The sequence below is a fragment of the Symsagittifera roscoffensis genome, chromosome 10, assembly GCF_963678635.1.
Source record: "Symsagittifera roscoffensis chromosome 10, txSymRosc1.1, whole genome shotgun sequence".
In the NCBI taxonomy this organism is placed as follows: domain Eukaryota; kingdom Metazoa; phylum Xenacoelomorpha; order Acoela; family Convolutidae; genus Symsagittifera; species Symsagittifera roscoffensis.
Window position 1 is genome coordinate 19,901,371 of NC_087071.1, and position 20,269 is coordinate 19,921,639.

At 35.3% G+C, this 20,269-nt stretch overlaps 1 protein-coding gene across 2 annotated transcripts; it reads left to right on the forward strand.

Moving 5' to 3' along the window:
• Positions 1–807: 807 nt before the first annotated feature.
• LOC134855461 (uncharacterized) lies at positions 808–15,929 on the forward strand. Of its 2 annotated transcripts, XM_063871994.1 has the most exons (15): positions 808–1,008; positions 1,368–1,499; positions 3,947–4,112; positions 4,775–4,866; positions 5,201–5,499; positions 5,833–6,014; positions 6,832–7,020; positions 9,588–9,605; positions 10,485–10,557; positions 11,582–11,758; positions 12,182–12,318; positions 13,722–13,853; positions 14,015–14,303; positions 14,559–14,745; positions 15,209–15,929. In XM_063871994.1, exons 1-15 carry the CDS (start codon positions 888–890, stop codon positions 15,607–15,609), a joined length of 2,595 nt encoding a protein of 864 aa, XP_063728064.1. In that variant the 5' UTR covers positions 808–887; the 3' UTR covers positions 15,610–15,929. The 2 variants fall into 2 exon arrangements, with proteins under 2 accessions (XP_063728064.1, XP_063728065.1); XM_063871995.1 differs by lacking the exon at positions 9,588–9,605.
• Positions 15,930–20,269: the final 4,340 nt, after the last annotated feature.

Here is a 20,269-nt window from a genome sequence, read left to right on the forward strand (position 1 = left end):
TTATACGCGTGAAGGTTTTTTTAAATGAATTTTCAGATCTGTCGCAAAACGAATGTAACGGTGTTTAAATTCTTGGGGAGTCTTCTTTCAAACAGATCTAGGATTTTCTCGAATGGGGACCTGAAAAAAAAAACAGACCAAAGATGATGTTTTTAAGCACTTCGTGGAAAGTTTTGGTCAAGAAAACTTGTCTTTTCGGCAGGACCTTCCCTCGCATTTACTGTATGATGGAGTTTTTTTGCCAAATTATGGGGCTAGTATAAAATAGAATGTAAAAACGTACAACAGGGGGCTTCTTGGGGTAGTCGCAGGTTTCAACCCTTGAGACCCCCCCTTAAATCCGCTCTTGCTCTTTACATGATAAATTCTCAGCACAGCTCTGTGCCTGACACAAAGACCTTCTCTGAGTTTGCAATTTCTTTCTTTCTGTATTTTGATTTAAGTTGTGTATTTGTAATTGAAACTGTGATAAAGTAGTCTGTATATAAGATAAGATCTTGTTATAAACAGCTTACTCGATAGCATTCCCTATTACATTCTGTTAGATTTGGAAAAAGATTAGAATTCAAATATATTGATTCATACCAGTTTTCTCGTTAGAATCAATTCGAATTTAAATCTCTGTTTTATGTGTTGATGAACTGTGTGAAGCTCTAATCATTGAAATTTTGGAGAATTTTTGTTATAAATTAGCCAATGAAACTTTTTACAGGTTTAGTTTTACTAACGATTGGCTTTGTTTTCTGCAATATAACAATCTTCGCTTTATAGCCTGCAAAATGATTCAGTCTAGTTTTTTTCAGATAATAATGGAGATTAGTAACCGTCTAAACACGTCTTTACTTAGCTGACCAAATGACCCATTCGTGAACTGAAACACGATCAGGATGCTGATTAAATTCAGGCGCAAATCCATCTTCATTCTTCTTTTTTTAAGTATCTTTTTCTATCTCTCAGTTATTCTGCAAAAGAGAGTGGATCGAACAACGACAGATGAAACTAGCAAAGGTAGGGATGGAATTAATCTTGGCAATGGCTACGTGAGAGATGTATTATGATGGAAATCATAATTATTACAAATGTAACAAAACTGGTTTTCAATTTGAAGGGAATTGTTAAAAAAGATAAGAAAATCCAAAATATTCGACCCTGCATTTTTCCAAAAATATCAGACTTCATATTTTTCATTATAATGAACAAAACTGCTATTTGAGACTGAAATACGAAAAAAGTCAATGTTTACTGAATGTACCGAAGTTGCTAATATTTTTTCCATGCAATGATAACCTCACGTAAAGATGGAAAAAAATTTTCGTAAGTTACAACCTTAGATACTGCATCAAATAACCATGACTGTTGTACATTAGGAAGCTACGTGAGAGATGGCAAGGGTTTCGTACAATGTAAAGAAGTGGACCACAATTGCTACAAGAACAGCCAAATCAGTCTGGGAATAGTGGGAGAGTTCGCATCCAAGTCAGTGGTGCTGTGTTCAGATGGTAAGACTAATTTACAGGCACTATTCTCGTTTGGTATAGAAAAAACTAGGGATTAGCTTTTACAAATTGAACTTTGGGCTGAGCTGAAATTACCTATGTTCGTTTATATTTTAATAAACTATCCCTTGGAACTTTATCCCTTTTTTCTTGTTCCATAGAAGTTGGTTAAAGCAATTTGGTATAGAACAAGGCTTTCATTGATTTGTAAATAGTTTCGAAAGGGCTATATTCATTTAATTTTTAGAACATCAAGTTTCGAGTGGTCTCTTTCTTCCGATCAAGTGGTGGATAGAGTTTTTGTGTTCAGCAAAATACCATATTGAAGCCTTTTTATATGAGCGATTCAGCGATTGTAGTGTTATGTAACTACAGTCACGGGGCATAGGAATTGCTATTTTTTGTTTTCAAGCAATGAAATGAGCGATTTTTTTCTTGCTTGTGCCGTTTTCTCTAAAACTAGAGATTAATGGCTGAAATTTTGACTTCTGATGGATGAAATTGTTTTTTAGAACATAACCGGATAAAAAACCATGAAAACTTGTTTTTAAGGCGATGTTCGGCCATTCAATCAGAGGGCGTCAAAGAGTTGTTCCTAATGATGCCAAAAAGTCCCCGCAAACAGCAGAATCACTTTTAACTCAGAAGAGTCCTTGGAAATATTAGGAACTAAACTAGGCCCTAACCCACGGTTGGTCCTGCATCACCGGCCGGCCGCTAAAAGTAGAACCGGTCGCTAAAAAGAAAAAGATGAGGCCCGATTCATACGGTTCACATTTTTTGCCGTTTTTTATCCGGCTATATTCTAAAAAAAACACAGTTTCATCCATCATGTGTAAAATCTCAGCCGTATCTTTAGTAGCTGTAAAGACAACGGCATAAACGCATAAAAAATTTGTTCATTTTAAAGCTTGGAAACTAAATATTGCAACGTCTGTAATAATTCCTAACCCAACTCGCATACAATAGCGTTCATTTAGGTAAAACTTTTGCCTCATTGATATTTTCATAGCATATGTTCGGTTCAATACTACGTTGGTGGCAGGTTTTACTTTTGCAGAAGCAAATGGTGGAGGTGGGAGGATTTCAAATCCTTATTTTTGACTTTTTTTCTCCTTTCTCCTTTTTTGTCTCTTGATCTACTTTTTGCCGTTTTTTCATTTGTGTTCGCGAAATGCAGCTTTTCTTTGTGTCAGTTTTGATTTGAACTTCGATTCTACCAGTTCTGGTAGAACGCTTTCTTGTGATTCCTAAAGTTTTTGGGTTCGAGTCCGGCTTGTCTGACCAGGGCCCGTATTTTTTGAAATCTGGAATTTTTGCTCCTATCAAGAGTTTTGGGACTATTGCCTGCTTAGGTTTTTTGCCGCAGATCGGAGCTTTCAGAGCTTTTAAACTTTTAGGCAACATTTTTTATTTTAAATGCCATGCGTATTCAAAGAAACGCTTGTGTTGTAATACGAGCTGACTTTTTGTTCAAGATTTTTTTTTCACGCTCAATTTTTTGTGGTCTGTTTTATCCGCTTAATTAGTGTAGTTTTTAACATTAGATGTGTAAAATCTGCAAAGCAACTAAGAAAGTTGGCTCCCTCAGGGAGGCAAATTGTTCAATCTAGAGGTCCGCGTTATGAATCCCGCTGTCGCCCAAATTTTTGTTTTTCAGGGATTTTGCTACTTATTTTTTTATTCTCCTGCAATTTTAAAAAAGCTCTTTCATTGCTTTTTGTGGTTTGTGAAATGCAGCTTTGGCTCTATTTATTCATTTTAATAGAATAAAAATATTGAATTCCAGGAGTTTTTGCCGAAATTTTGTGCAACAGTTTGTTGTAGGAAATCAATGAAAAGAGCCCGCTATATTTAAGCTAGCAGTTATTTCAACGATATCACTGATTTGATTTGTCAGAGACGTCTGTCTGAGATATCAGCCAGCAGATTTATTTTGCGGATGTTAGCATTTCAAATACACGTTTTTTTTTCTAAATATGTTTTGTTGTTTTCAACATTTGTTTGTTGTAAGTTCACAACTCTCATTTTGCATAATTTTTGATTTTCGAAAGGTGTAAGCCAAATAGGTTAATTGAATTTTATGTGTTTCCTCACGGGTGGAGTCGTAAAAACTCACTTCTGAAAGTTTTCTAGCTTTGAGCTAAGATTTTTTCGTAAACACAAGAATTATCGGTTTGGTTACCGCTCGTTATTTGTTGTTCTTCGTTATTTAAACCTGGAAATTTACTTTTCCAATTTTTTCACAAAATGCTCTACGCTTGAGACAAACGGAGAGTGGCGACTGAAAATTTGTAGTTTTCGAGCATATTTTGGGTACATTTTTTGTTGTTGTGGCTTTCATCTTATTGTCTATCGACTGCGTTGCCGTGCTTTGTTTTTGATAGATAGGAGTGGCTCTCTCCGCATTCCCTCTGTGTACATTTGACGCTTATTCGGAAATATTCTAGGTCACCACATTGGAGAAGTTAGCATCCCCAACCTCTCAACACTCTTACACGTGATAGAAGTTCCATCTGCAAATCTATTGACTCATTCTTCCAATGCGGACAAGGAAGAACAGAGTTTGAATCTGAAGACATTTATAAAGAGCTATGGGGCCGATAATTTGTTCAGGTAAGTAAATGAAGCGATTATTATATTTTAATTATTCCATATTATCATAATGATCGATCAGGGCCCATTGCAGAATAAGAATAAAATTTTGTATACTGACTTTTTTTGATCATCTATCTATTGGCGTGAAATATCTTACGATAATTGTCATTGAACTTGACCTCATCAGTTTCACCCGTGGATATAACGAGAGGCGCTGAGATAGGATTTTTTCAAGGGCAGTTGGTGGTAGGCAACTCGTTGGTATTTTGATGAAAATAAAAGTGGGTCTGCTCCTCTTCGTGCCTCTTGTGGTTCCTGTACATTTTTCATCGACCTTTTTTCACGGTCTCATTTTTAGTACTAATTCAAGACGCCGATTTAACCATTCTTTATGTTTTCAAAGTAACTTCGTCTCAAATAATAATTTTTAGCGGGATACGTGCGTCGAAATAACGCAATTTTTGGTCAACATTTTCTAAAAACCCCTAAAAATGGCATTTCAGCTTATTTTTCAAAGCTTTGCGGGTGGATCAAATTTTTCTCTTCGGTCGACTCCAAAAAGCAAGTACCCTGTCTTTGTAGTGAAATTAGTCTTTCTGACTTAATGACTACCCGAAGAAGAAAAAGTAGCATTACGACCTGTTTTCACCGAAAAGTGTGTGAAAAAATAAACTGTTTAGGCTGTCTGAGTTCTTTGAAGAAGTTGAAGAAACTAGTTATTTGGTTGTGCTGGCATACACTGGAATCGAGATACCGGCTACGGAACTTAGTAGTAAGTCTGTTATAACAAATTAAAGTGCATTAATCTTTTTAAGGCCCCTAAAGTTTTATGAGTTCCATTCACTTTTTAACTGAAAATTGAAAAGTGGTCAAAAAAGTATTTTGGGAGGGGGGATTCAGTGATATTTTTCTTACTGTATGTTGGCTATAATTCTGCGCTTTGACCGAAAATGATAATGCCAATAATTTTGTAATCTTCTGGACCCCAAACCCCAAATCAAATGTTCACAGCGGCAGATCTAAGATTTTCTCGGTGGCGGGGGGGGGGGGGATTTTTCAAAAATACCCCTTAATCGGTCCGTGAATTTTCTCACTTTGCCATTTAGATGAAGTGGATCGCATATTCTTATCGCAAACATTCTCGAAGCTCAAACCAGGCAATCTTTTCTTCGGACTCTTCGACAAATCAACCGAAACACTAGTCTACGAAACATCAACCACAATTCTAGACAAACTCCAGCGAACATTCTGTCTCAAAAACAACACATACTATAGTCATACACACAAGAGTAGATCACCCACTGATAAATTAGACAAGCGAAGTGGAGTATTAGCTGAAGAGGGAGCCAAAAATGTGGCCAAATGGAGTGGTAAAGAATGCAAAGTTGAAGCTTCTCAAAATCAGGTACATGATACATTACATTAATAGGCAATGATGATCCGTGTCTACTTTACTAAATTATTATGTAAGTCCCATCAGGAATCGAACACTGGACCTCAAAATTTAAAAAAAAATGTGCTGTTCTGGTGTGATGCTGTGATAGTCTTTTTTCATTTCAAGGTACATATGCGCGTACACGTTTTGTGTACTTTCGTTGGTTTCGATTAATTAAAATAACTTAATTGGAAACAAATCCTTCGTACTAATGTTCGCTCTGTAATGACCTTTTTTCTATCATGTTTGAATAAATCACTTTCTCTCCCCCTCTTCCCACTAAAGTAACTTGTCTTTAAACAGGTCGAGAAAGTGATAACATGTGATGAAAGCAGTGTGCCTGTTCATCTGTATTCGACATCCAATGGCGACACTTTTCCTTCTTATTGTGTAGATGGGAACAAAATAGAGTACAAAGGAGGTTCCAAGAAGATCAGTAGAGGGCTTCATTTGATTGTGTTCACCAGTCAGTGGAAATTCAAAAGGTGAGCCTTTTAGTTTAATGCATGACAATTTCCTTTCTTATCCAACCAGTAGAACCGTGGTGAAGTGGCTAAGTCTCCGCTTCTCAATCTAAAGGTCAGTTGTTCGAGGCCCACTGTCGTCTGTGCTCGTTGCGTGAAGGTACGGCAACTTTACTTAAACGAAAAAAAAATATCTAAAAGAGGTACAGATAAATCTTAAACAGGGGCGCTTCGTGAAGAGCTGAAAAGTCCGGTAAACAGGTCCATTCCGTCATGGATAAATTGTCTTAGTTTGGGTTTTGTCGAATTGGTAAATATGTTTCTCTGTTATTGTTAGTCACTGCTTTACATTACTATTACTGTTAGATAAATTTTAACCTGGGGTTTTTACATGGAATTATTTAAAGACCGAAACGGCCCGTTATGCTGCTCCCTTCCGTCATGGATAATTTGTCTTAGTTTGAGTTTTGTCGAAAAATGTTAGTTAAGGTAAATACGTTTCTCTCTTAAGGTGAGTCACTGGTTATAATAACTTGTGGTGTCTGTCTTATTTTCAATGTACTGCTTTCAGCTATAATCACCTTCTCCGATTGAATTTTTAAAATAAAATTTGAGTAAAAGTATGTTTTTTTTTTCATTTGAACACGATTCATAAAGCGGACGAACGTAGTGATGTTGCGCAAAGCATCTTTTTCACATTAAGTACTCTAAATTCTCGCCGAGTTGGTATCTGGCGAGTGTTCGTTTAACGTTCATCAACAGAGTGACAGGCTATTGTTTTAAACTAATTATCATGACTGACAAATTATCGACGCCAATAATCCCATTTTCTGTTTAGTTACGAAGTGTATGACACGTACGACAAGAAAGCGGACGCTGAAAACTTATACAAAGCACTCATGTCATTGGAATCGAAGAACATCGTCATGTTAGCTACCCATGATGAGGCATCGAATAAACTGAGTGACAATGTCAAGGGCATTTTGTTCAGATTCGGAAGTGCCGCTGTGGCTAGAATGAAGTATCGGTTAGTAATTTGCTGATTGAACTATTTTTCTTGAAAAGTTTACATGGGCTATTCTCATGCGCGAAGGACTTAATGGTTGAAAATTGTCAACCAATCAACCTCTTTTTCAAACTGTTCAAAACTGAGTGATTTTAGAATAATGAGTTTTGATTGGCTTGCATACTTTCCGACTATTCGGTCTTTCGTGCACGAGGTATACCTCGTTATTGTTTCTATCTATCTCGTACAAAAGTGAAGTAACTATGACATAGGTTTAATTTTATCACCGATTGGCTGCCTCAAAAAAGCTCAATGGCTCAAATGACGAATCATGAAGTTTCCCGAAATTTCCTTCTAAATCACACAGAGAATGAACTTCCAATTTAATTACGCTGTGATTTTTGCGGTGTTTTAGCTATTGTCACCTCTAATGCAATATTTTTTATCCAATTTTTAAAATAAATTTCCTATTTGTTTTCAATTTGTAAGAGTCGATGAAAGTTGTGAAGATTTTTTTGAGGAAAAATCTTAAAACTGGTTCACTCTCTTATTTGATTTTTCGAGGTTTAGATTCTGATTTGTTTTAAGTTCAGCTCATTTCTTTTGTTAAAAAGAAGGGAGTATTCTCATAATCAGAGTTGGAACTGGGCCGGGCTTTTTACCGGCCGGAGTTGTCTTATTTGTAAAATCAGCAACCGGGCCTGGCCTGACTTTAAAAAGAGTTCACAATTCCTCCCTGTGCCCTCCTTTCTGCGGAAAAATTCAGCCAAATTGACTTTTTGTTAGGAAATCTGTGTTTTCTTTAAAAACGGACCCGGGCTTGGAATTTTGGTTTTCCAACGGGGCCAATCAGAATCATTAGGCGTTCCTTTTGGTTGAATGATTTTTGCGCAAAACCGAAATCATTATTAACAAAAGGAATCATAGCAGCACAGCAAAGTTTTGCTGTACAATTCGTGCAAATATACAATGAATTTTTCGTTTTATTTTTTAATTTTTCCAATGCCAGAATTTGATTTTGCAATTTGTAAAATTCACGTATTGGTTTCTTTTATAATCTGTCAATATAAATTTTAATGGACAGGATTTACTCGCTTTGTTGAGATCTTCGCGATTTCTTTGAGATTTTTGAGTACTCAATTCGGCTGAAAAGAGTCGGTCCCGCCATCATGAGGGAAGCCACTTAAGGAGGGTAAACTCCGCTATCTAACAGCAAAAGTGTAAAGGTCACGAAAAACGTGAATGAATGACTTCTAGTTTCAAATATGGACTTTAACCTTCACTTTTCCCAGTGGAAAAAAAACTTGACATATTAATCCAGTTTTCTTAAATTAAGTTAATTTTTATCTCTAATGTGTCAACCATAGATTTTTCTTGAAGTTCAAAGAGCTTTAAGCCCGTATATTTTTTATTAGGAAGTTCCAAAATTTTAAATTTTGTCTACGCCAGATCCTTTTGTTTCATTGCGTTCATTGACTCTATTCCAACTGTCTGTTGGTCATATTTTCCTTTTGAATTAGTTGTCTCACTGTAAAGTTCTGTCATACCTAAATAGCAACTGGCTATCCTTGTTTACTTGACGTCGAGGCACGTTGGCTTAACATGACAAGTTATGATATAAATTGCTATCAATTTTAACTGATGGTATGTACGTCAATCATGCTAAAAATAGCAACGAAGCCTAAGTAATGTTGATAAATAACTCGAAAATTTAAGTGGCCAGGTTGTTGATAGGACATAATTTGTTTTAATATGTTAAGAGATGTTGCTATCACCTTTTCAAGAATTCTGAAAGATTTTTTGGTAATTCTGCTTGGTAAATTCGGAGAAAAATCAAATAAAGTTAACTTCAGCTTAACATCATCAGTTGCGCCTTTTCTTCCTGCTGTCAAATTTTATGATCTCAAAATTGTGCGCATGCTTTTAAGAAGCTTCATCTGATTGAGACAGCTCACTTGATAACATTTTTTAACTTGCTTTTTGAACAAAACATTGTCGAACATTTGATACTGCGTGTTTGTACAGAGATTTTGTGCATGCTTAGAACAATAAGGGTCTTACGCTCAATCCTGGCCGGGACCTGTTCTTGTAAATTTTTGTTGCAAGAAAAATGAAACAAAAGTTGCGATTGGAATCAATCTTAAACAAACAAACGATTGTTTTTATTACGTGTTCAATTTTTTCGAAACATCTCTACTGGTGAGCAATTAAGTTTTTTGGTGCTTAGGATTTAAGCGTTGGCAGTTTACTAGCATGTGTTTTATCTGATTTTTTTGGTGGCTAATGTTTGGGGGCAGTAGGCGCTATGGGTCAATTGTGAAGATATTAGACTGTAGTTCTGGAGGTCTAGGATTCGAATCCCGTAGAATTTCAGAGCTAATTTATTTTTACTTACATTTTGAAGCTCCCGTTTGCCACTTTTTTGCGTGTCAGCGTAGTGCAGCTTAGCCTCTGTGTAAAACTTGTCATCAGAAACAATTGTATAATCTGATCTTTTAGTTTGTTTGAATGTACAATAATTAGTTCAATTAACCAATAGAACCAATAGTCACAAAAAAGTTGAATAGTTTTGATTAATTCGTTCTTAGACCATCGTCTGACAAAAGGCAAGTTTTTAAATCGAATCCATGATTTGAATCAGTTAAAAATCATGTGTAGTTCATTCATTTCATTTCACAGTTTTGTGATATCTACTTCCTGAATTTGGATCCATTTCTGATTGGTGTGTACCCTTGAGTGGTGTTTCGTGGCCTTGGTTGATGATCATTAAAATTGGAAGCTTATACGAGTTTCAAAATTTGGACATATTGGCTTGGTTTTTAATTGAGTTCAATCCAATTGAAATTTTTGAAATGTGAAAATTCGAGCTTCGATATTTGCCAAAATTGTTGAATTTTGTGCCTTTTAAAACTATTTACTTCATAATTTTAGCCCGGAATTGAGCGAGCTTAATTGATAAATCATCATCAAAAGGTATGATGAATTGATGAATTTTTTTTTCTAACACATTCGTGTTTCTCTATGGTTTTTCTTTTCCTCCGTTTGTATACGCGTGATTACACATTGACACGGCTGGCTCAAAACTTAAATGACTACGTTCTTTCCCCTTGAAATTTGACAAAGCAAAAAACAGCACTAATTATACGACTGGAAATGGTTCAGTTTGTCATTAAATGTGAGTGGTTCATCCTAGCCATCCTTCATGGTAGAGGAATTTCATCATTTCATTAAACCCGAGGACGTGGTGTTAAATGGACAGACTGGGTTTACGAAAATGAAAGCGCTTTGCCCCATTTTTAAATGGTACAGTAACTCTCAAAAAGAAGACTAGCTGTTATCTTTAACCTTTTTGACTTCGCATATATATATATATATATATATATATATATATATATCGCCTCTCTATTTATAAAATTGAAAGGGTTAAATAAATAAGCTAATTATGTTTTTCTCCCCAACAGAAAAAAAAATGTTTTTTTTTTCAGAGATAGCTGGGTCTTCATTGGCCAAAAGGGCCTCAAAGGCAAATCAGTGTTCGAACAACTAGTACCCAAAAAGGTAAATTATTGAGCGTTAAATCTCGTATATATAAGAGTTTGCCTGCCTATAGCTGAGTTGACCATCAATAAACTTGAAATGCAATAGAAATCGGCGATTGTTTTCATGAATGAATGATTCGACTCATATTCTCAAATTTATTCAAACTGTTATACTGATAACAAAAATTATGAAAAAAAGCTGGAGGTCATGGGCGATCAGTAGGTTCTGTATCGAAGTCGGTTTGATTTTGCAAATAATTAAGTTTAACCTATTATCGCTTGGGTTCGGGTCAAGTGTTAATTTTTGTTCCGACCATTAAAAATGGTGAGGAACGTTGTATTCGGGTGTTTTACTGTTTTTAATTTCTACGCAAAATCAGGTACCACAAATAATCATCGGAATGGGTCGAGTAATATATCATTTTAAAGACCTTTCAGTCGTGATTTGAACGATATAAAACATTCAACAAGTTCTCAGTGACGAGAAAAACTGGTTTGAAAATTTTTTTGAGTTTCAGTCTAATTTCGAGCGAGGATAGCGATCGTGAAGTCTTTCTGTAGAAGGATAAGCGATTCAAGACCTGAAAACTTCTCGGTTTGAATTTTGATTTCTTAAGTTCAGTTGATTTCCTTTTGACAACTCCACTGTGAAAAAGACGAAGTGTCACGCAAGACCTGATCGATTTTTAGTTTCGAAAGTGAGTTTTGTTTTCAGATTTCCCACCGTAATGAAAATTTTAACTATTGATCCAAGTTTCTCAAATTGTTAATTTTATCAAAAAAGTGTTAGTTATACTTTTTTAAATAAAATTCAAAGAGAAAGAGCTTGAAGGCCATTTAATTTTTTTTATTTACTTAATAATCTCACCCCCAATGGTATCTACTAAAGAATATCCACCCTTATAAATAAATACAGTAAATTAGCACTAGAGGATGTATTGAGAATTCGAATTTTGCTCCATTCTGCTTGGTCGAAAAATCGACCATTTTGATCCATTAACAATCTCCCCCCTTTCTTTGAAATTGGAAAGTTGAAGTTTCAGGTATCTGAAGACTATCCCAGTCCCTCTGCTGCTATCCAGTCATGTGTTCCAAAAGTGATTCCAGTGAAGGCGTGGATAGACACTCTGAATGACAACTTAGCCCTGTTCTGTGAGAATCAAGTGATGGGCTACGAGGAAGTATGTGAGAGGAACATCACATTTCCTCCTGAAGCTAAGGCAGGTGTTTGAGGAGCGTGAGGTCGAGGGTTCGAGTCGCGGAGTCTACAACTTTTTTTTAACCTCAGCTATACACTGAGTTAACAAAATTAAGCGAAACCAGAAGTAAAAATAAGAAAACAACTGACAGGATTTCTTTGTCATGAGCCTAAGACAGAATAATTTTAGAGACTTAAAGCAGAACAGTAATTGTTGTAAGAGAATTCTGCCTCATGAAGAAACTCGGCCAACTGTGCAGCTGATGATCAAATTGTTTGACGTTGAAGAATATCAGAATTATGCATTTTACTTGTGCAACTAACGTTTTAACTGAAAGTATGATAAATGCAAGTAAATTATCGTTACTTTTGTTTTGCTCATTTAAATTTTCCGGTAAAAGCTTACACTAATCAGTTGGGTTTAAGTACTGTTTTTTTGTTTCAGTCCAGTTTTGCACCTGACAACTGGGACGCCTTTATGGATACCAGTCCCCTCTTAGTCATCCCTGATCTGGCCTTGTATGAGTCACATGTATCCCTCTTCAGAACACTGGAGTCAGTAGCCAAACAACCACATCTCAGGTGAGTTGCAATTCAACTGCCAGCCCCTTCCTCCTCCCTACACCACAATTAACTTAAACATATTTTGTTCAGGCAGTCCAATCTCCATCAATGTTAGTGCCCAAATAATCATGATAAGTGCCCTAATAACCATAAAATATGTTTAAACTTGTTGTTTACACTAGCCAGCTTGCGAGCATTAATTTATCAGTACGAAACTTTTTTTTCTAGCCTAACTCGCAAATAAAAGCGTTCATTAAAAGTGTTCACTTATTCGGTGGCACTTTGCTATAATCGCGGTCTAGATTTTTATAGCATCTGTTCTCTGCTTTATTTGTGGTTTGTGTTTGTTATTTATTAAAAGTCCGTGGCTGTAGTGTTGCGTGAGACTCATAATCTCTAGGTCGCAGATCGAATTCCAGACGTAGCTGATTGTTTCAAACTAATTCTATGCTTTTTTGCACTTTATAGAGCTGCTTTTTGTCGTGTTCTGACTAGTGTTTGTAAATTACTTGATAGAAACCTTCAAGATGATATATGGGGTAGTTATTGTCTCTTGCTTATCCGTATTTGATTAGGAGTCGATGAATGTAGTTCAGATTCTTATATAGGTCGCGATGATTTATCGTTTTTTTTTTCAAGTAAAGTCTAAAATATTGTTCAGTCTAAAATTTACTGTTTCGCGGTTTGACTTTTGAATTTTTTTACTTCAGTTCGTTTGCTTTGTTAAAAGGAAGACAAACTCCACTATCGAACCATGAAAGTATAAAGGTCCTGAAAAACGTAATTTTCTTCGAATTTCGAAAATGGATTTTAAATATCGGATTTCTCAGCGGAATGAAAACTTCACATATTGATCCAGTTTTCCCAAATTGGGTTTAAAAATATCAAAAAAAGGCCATTCATAAATTTTTCTAGAAATTCAAAGAGCTTTAGAGGGCCTTAAAGATACTTCAAGGGTATCAATTTTTTCTTGAAAGGTCGGAACTTGAGATTTTTTCAAAACACTAGTCTGTATTTTTTTGTTTACTTGCGTTGGATCTACTTAATAATCTGTCCCCCCCCCCCCTATGGCACCTACTTAAGAATCTCTATCCCTATAAATGAATACAGTAAATTAGCACTAGAGGATGTATTGAGATTGGGAATTCGAGTTTTGCTGCATTCTGCTTGGTCGAAAAATCGACAATTTTGATATACTTAACAATGTCCCCCTTTCTTGAAAGGGGTGGAGATTGTTAAGTAGATCCCTTGCGTTCGTTGACCCTTTCAACTGCCTCTTGGCTATATTTTTGCATTTCAATTGATTTATTGTTACGTGGTTTAGAGAAAAAGTGGTTTGGTAAAAGACGGCCTGTTCTTTTTTCCATTAATGACCTTTGATACTGTCAAGTGCGAGTGAAAAAGTTGCTACATTTCCTTAGACCAGAAATTGTGTTCGTGGCTCTGTGCAAAAACGATTTCATCCTCGAGTTCACCGAAATAGTGGAGATGTTCGGATTCAATGTGCTAATTTTCGACTACCGCAAAACACAGTGCTTCGAAGTGCCCTACAGGTAGAGTTGAACAGATTTTTTTCAGTTGTTTTACAAATTTTCTAAGCTATTGCTAAATAATGTGTATGAAATTTTGAAGTCTCAGCAAGATAGCATTTGTTCAATAAATCCGGGTTTTGTGTGAAAAGAATTTTTTATTTCTCAATCAACTTGTTTTTCAGGGACGCTTTTATTCGTGTATTCGAAAACAAACAAGTGAAACAAGCAGTAATAATCGGAGCTGAAGTTCAAGTGGAACCAGATTTTCTCCATTTCATATTCGAAACATCGCCTTTGCTGTACAGTCTGAATACAGATGTAATCTCAATTACAGCATTTAACCCTAACTCGTTTGTCGGCACAAATTTTCCTGGGAATTCGTTGATAAGGATGGAAGAATACCCATTTTATGGATGGGTGCTGACTCGCGAATTATACGATTCGTTGACGAAGACGAAGGAGATTTTCAAGGTAAAATAATCCTTGAACTTCAAATTTTCCTGAAATTAAGAGGAATTTCATACCGAAAATTGATATCAACCGCAAATGCGTATAAAACAACCATAAAGTTGCGTCATATTAATTAAATTTGCATGACTTTCGTAAATGTTATTTAATTTTTACACAACTATTACTTAACAATTAGGTATTTTTGGCTGGTGTAAATGGTAGCTGTTATAAGCCACCAATTAAACTTATCAATTGTATTCCTTTTTCCTGTTCAAGTCGTGCTGCTCTGGTCGCAATTGGTACGAAGGATGGGTCAAACCGAAAAGTGACGGGGTAATTGTCGCACCTGGTGTATCACGTGTGGCTTTGAATAGAGTCCCGGACGCGTTTGATTTGAGCACGATCAAACATAAACTTTTCGTGAACAATCGGCAGAGCTCATCATTGCTAACAAACCCATTCAGTAAGAGGATTTTATCGGGTCTTTCATATAGTACATAGTAGTCTCCCAGGCTAGTAACAAAAAAAATCCCCTCCAAACTGTAATTTTACTATTATGGAGGGTGGTTGATGGGAAAGACTCCCTTTCTCTCTAAAGAGAAAAAAAAACATTTCAATTTCGATCCATGCTCAAGCTTGAGGGTCAGGTAACTTTGCCTAGCTCAGAAAATTCAGCAGAGAAATTACATGTAAGTCTTGTTTAAGGCACACTGTAAAGAGCTGATCAGCTTGCCTGTTGGTCTGTTCAAAAATTACTTGAATTCGGTAAAGTTTCGAAGAAAAACGAGCTCCGAAAAAAAAACTCGGATTGTTATTGTTTTCAAGCGAGTTTGATTCATCGTTTTGTTGGTCACTGTATAATATAGTCTTTATTTTGGAAGGATCTGAGCACATTAGTTATTTTGTGCAATTATCAGTTTTTTTAGGTATCTCGTTTCCACTCGAAGGCGTCGCAACAATTGAAGCATACAAATCCCATCTTTCATTTCTCTTTGCAAATTGCGATAGTTTCAATGTCAAATCACAATCAAGTTTGGACAATTTTATCAACAAATGGAACAGTACAATTTCGCCAAATCGAGTTAAAAGTTCTGTTGTTGAAGATGGATTAGTTCGTGCCAAAAAATGCGCAACAGTCAAACTAAACGCATTAAAAGAGCAAGGAAAGAATGGAATGGTGATGAAAAATTTGTTCACGTTTTTGCAATTTGGGCATACGGAGCCGTTTGGCTCTTATGAAGGTGCAATAGTTACGTACAAAGAGTCAATACCGGTGCTAATTTACGAAAACAATTCAAAACTAGCTGCATCTATTAGTGTTGTATAATAGCTAATTTTATTTCTAAAATTATAAGCTCTATTTATTCGTCGCATAATATGACGAGATTTTGTGATTTCATCGTTTATAGTTATATGGTTTTTAAATGTATTCGATTAGAATCGCTCATCATAGATCACTCAAATTTTTCTTATTTTTCAATTTTGTTCTAAAATTTTTTCATTGAGAAACAGGAGTTTTGTAGCAAAGTACCTGTCAGAAGTTGGATCACTGAAAACTCTTGCGATTTGGTAAATTTGACAGAACTGATTTTTCAGTAATTTAATTTTATTTGTATAAACAGGCAGTCTTTGTGTCCAGCATCAGAAACAAAAGTTTCCATGACAAACTTATAGTTTGAAAAAAGGATTCTAATTTTCTGAATTGCCAGCGTAATAAAGAATGTCACCTATTTATACAGTTTTCTTAAATTGGGCTAGTTTTATCATAAATCTCAAACGTAAAAGGTTATTCATGAAGTTAAAAGGTGAATTATTTTTTCTTAAAGAATGGAAACGGTTTTAGAAGTATTTGACAATTGAGTTCAATGACACTTCAACTGTTTTTCGCGACATTTGATTTTCCCTGCGGTAATAAAAAATATTTCACTAGTTATAATTTCTCAAATTTTATTCATTCGATCAAAAGTTTGTGGATCACAGAAGATTTTTCAGTGTTATTACGCTTGCGATTAGCAAGCGTTTTTAAATCGGAATTTAGACTTTTTCGGGTTAACAACTACTTAAACAAAAGCAGTTGAATCAGTTAGCATGTCCGTTCTGTTCACTTCTTCCGTGCATGGCCGCTCTATTCACTCTTTCCCATTTCTATGTTCCTTCTCTAAGGTCGGGTCGGTTCCAGGTCTGTCTTCGTTTTTTTCTTGCATAACGGGTTTTGTTTTTGATGTTAGCAACTTTTTTGCAGTTGCAAGTGCAATTGTTGATCAATCATGTTTCAGGCAGGGACGTGAAAGATTTTATTTTTTTTTCTATAATTTTTTTTGGTTCAATAAGTGTCTGCTCAAAGTATGTCAGCTTAGTGGCCACATCACCAATTTTTTTGGTGTGAGCAACTTTCAGTGTAATTTTCAGGGATGGATTTAGAGATAAAAAATAATATTTTTTTTTCAGGTGAACTAGTATTTGCTCGAAGATTTTCTTCTTGTGCCGTAAGCAACTGCCATTATAGTTGCAGATGCTAGTGTTGTTCATTGTAGTATCAATGGGGACTTATAAACTCTTTTTTTTCGGTTGAACTTGTGTGCTCAAAGATTGTCGACTTTGTTTCCTCTTCGTAGGCTTTGTTTCCCCTAAATTAATATTCAAATTGTCTGACATGTTTGTCTAGAGTGATCTTTTATCGAGACAGTGGAAAGTTTGCATGTTAGTAGAATTACTTTTTAAAACTTTTTTGACTATTTTGATTTTTTTAAGGCTTATGTTTTCTATATTTGTTGCCCCGCTTCGTCTCGTGTGAAGATAAATTCATAGGTCGTATTGATTTTAAAAACAATTTCAGGAAAAGTTCATTTACGTGCTAACTTCATTTTTGCAGTTTCACTTTTGCTTTGTTTTTACAGTTATTTGAAATTTGTTTGCAAAAAGGTAGAGAAATAACGCTCCAATAACAAAAACAAAATGACGCAAGAAAACGTGGAAGCGGAATAAAATATTACCCTTGATCCATTTTTTCTCAAACATTGTTATTTTTATCTAAAGTGTCAATCCAAAAAGATTCTCGAAATTCGAAGAATTTTAACGCTATAGATTTTTTTGTTGATTCTCAAGTTTGTATCGTTTTTCGCTGCCCTTGAGCTCATCATTTTTTTGGCGCTTCTTGGTTCATTGACACTTTGACAATTCTCTGCTGACTAGGCTTACAGCTTTTCTGTGAAGCCTGTTATCTTTTTACGTGTGCCTAAGTTCGCGCGTCTTACGCACTCGACTGTCATATGAGATAAGCAAATTATGTGTGCCTTAAGGATTAGAATTGGGCATTTCAAGTATTTAACGGTGGTTGGTTGCAGTATCAGTTCGGGGAATTGTCAGATGTTTTATAGCATTTTCAAAAGGACCTCCAAAAGTTTACTGATATTTTTCTTCCAACCATTCAAAATGGGATGGAACGTTGTCTTCGGGTATTCAAGTTTTTGTTTTCTACACAAAAATAATCATCGGAATGGGTCGAGTGTTATCTTACATTAAAGCCCTTTCAGTTGTGATTTGAACGACATTAAGAAGTTCTTCCAGTGTCGAGAAAAACCTGTTTAGTCGAGCGAGTAAGTAGGTGTCATTTTACTAGCGAGCTTTGAGCGTAGCGTATTAGTAAGAATCTTTTTTTCTCTCCTAACTCGCGAATGAAAGTGTTCATTGAAAGTCTTGACTTATTTGGCACTTCTGCTATAATGACGATCTGTAGCATTGAAAATTTCATAGCATCTGTTTTCTACTTTATTTGCGGCTACTATTTGTGATTACTTAAGCGTCCGTGGCTGGCTGGTTGGTGGATCTGACTCACAATATGAAGGTCATTGGATGGAACCGACAGGTAGCCGAATTTTTATTAATTCAAGGACTATTTCTAATTTTTCTTATTGCTCTTTTTAGAGCTGCTTTTTTGCCGTGCTCTCGCTAGTGTTTGCGAAGCGAAGCTTTCCTTCTGTGTAAAAGAACATTTTTCATTTAGGTGTTGAAAAACTTAGTTTTACTCCAGGAACAGTAGTTTTTAAGCATTGTATGTTTAGTATTAAGCATTGTAGTTTTTAAGCATTGCTGTTTAGTATTGGCCATAAAAAGTTTTATGAATGTGGTCGTAATATTCTGTGCTGCTAGCTGCTTGTTTGGGTTAATGTTTCTTATGGCTAGGAAAATGAAAATGCAATTTATTTAATCTCAGGCAAATGCCGAACTCTTATTACTACTGCAATCGTTGAGTTCTTCTTTTTTCTAAACCGACGAGTCTCAAAACAAACTATTTTAACAGAATAAAATTCAAAAACCTCATAATTATTGACATGTTTTCTATAAAACTACGCTAATTTTAAAAATTCAAGCTGTCATAGAAAAGTTCAAACGCAGATAGCTGGTTATTGTGCAAGTAGCCTATAATGTTCCGATCTTAATCATAAGAAACAAATACAAAAAAAGTGTTTTCTTTTTGTTCATTTTGTCTTTTTTTTTTGTCCATAGTGCGATGAAAAAACTGTACGAACATGGAAAAATTTAGCCAATTAGGCATGTAGTGGAAAAATTTAGCCAATTAGGCATGAAGTGAACAGTTGGCATCAAAAAATGAAAAACAGACAAAATTTGTATTCAGTAAAAAAATATCCAAAATTTTTTTGTTGGCTCCATTTTTAATTTTTTTTTCAGAATGTTTCAATGGCCAAGGAAGCGCTAAGGAGTTTCAAATGAAGTTTTCAGGCTAGAACAAAAACTTGGTTTCTGAGCTTTTATGTCTAGTTTGCAGATAACGAACGTTACTCGATCGAAATTAGACTAAATTTCAAAACGTCAAACCAATTTTTCTCGACACTGGGACAATATTTTGAAAATTCTTAAAATATCGTTCGAATCGTTTATCTATTATGTATTTAAATGCAGGCTTATTATCTCGCCGCGTTTAAGCATATTTTTGCATGTTTAACGAGAGAATGTTTTCACGTTTAAGCTATATCGTATATTGCAATGGTTAAGATTTTCGATTTTCCAGTTTGAATTCAGTGATTATTCCTCCGAGTTTAAAATCAGCAGCCCAATAGCGGGATGCTGCCAGGATTCTCCAAAAGGTTGCGAATTCGGCCTCCAATTAAGAATGCTCAAATCCTTTAAGTGTAAGAGATACGACGATTTTCGTGATTTTTTTTCAAAAATTTTCAGAAAATCAAATTACAAAAAAAAATTACCAAACGTCCCCTAAACATGTAGTTGGGTGCTGTCAGAGTACTCTCAAGGATTTCGAATCTTGCCTCCAAATATGACGGCACAAAATTTTGTAGTTTTCGAGATATGACGTTTTTTGTGATTTTTTCAAAAAATATATCTTTTTTTCTTCAAAATTTGAAAGTTTTTACCTTGTAGTAGGGTGCTGTCAGGGTACTCTCAGGGGTTGCGAATCTTGGCTCCAAATATGACTTCTCAAATCCTTGTAGTTTTCGAGATATGACGTTTTCTGTGATTTTTTCAAAAAAATTAAACTATATATTTTTTTCAAAAATGAAAATTCCTTACCCTGTAGTTGGGTGCTGTCAGGGTACTCCCAGGAGTTGTAAATCTTACCTCCAAATATGACTACTCAATTATTCGTAGTTTTTGAGATTTGATGGAAAATTGGAAATCAGAAAAAGTTCATAAATTAAGAAATTACCAACCCTGTTTTTGGGTGCTGTCAGAGAACACTAAAAGCCTGCAGATCTGGTATCCAATATATGCGGTTTTTCATGAGTTGTCAAAAATTCGAAGCACCGGAGGTGCGTAACACGCTTGTTGCCGCTGAAAGGGATCTAATATGGTTTATCTTTCGAGCCAATTACCTGATTCAGAGTTTATAGTGGATTTTTTTGAGATAATATGAAGTATTATGCATTACCACTCAGTTTAATGTCGGATCAAGATATTTGACCGAGATGCTTTGTATCTACAAACAAAAAATATATTCGCGCCAAATTTAC

Coding starts and splice junctions, on each gene's coding strand:
- LOC134855461 (XM_063871994.1), top strand. CDS start 888: ATGCTGATTAAATTCAGGCGCAAATCCATCTTCATTCTTCTTTTTTTA. Junction 6,015..6,831: donor AGTCAGTGGAAATTCAAAAG/GTGAGCCTTTTA, acceptor TTTTCTGTTTAG/TTACGAAGTGTATGACACGT. Junction 11,759..12,181: donor CATTTCCTCCTGAAGCTAAG/GCAGGTGTTTGA, acceptor TTTTTGTTTCAG/TCCAGTTTTGCACCTGACAA.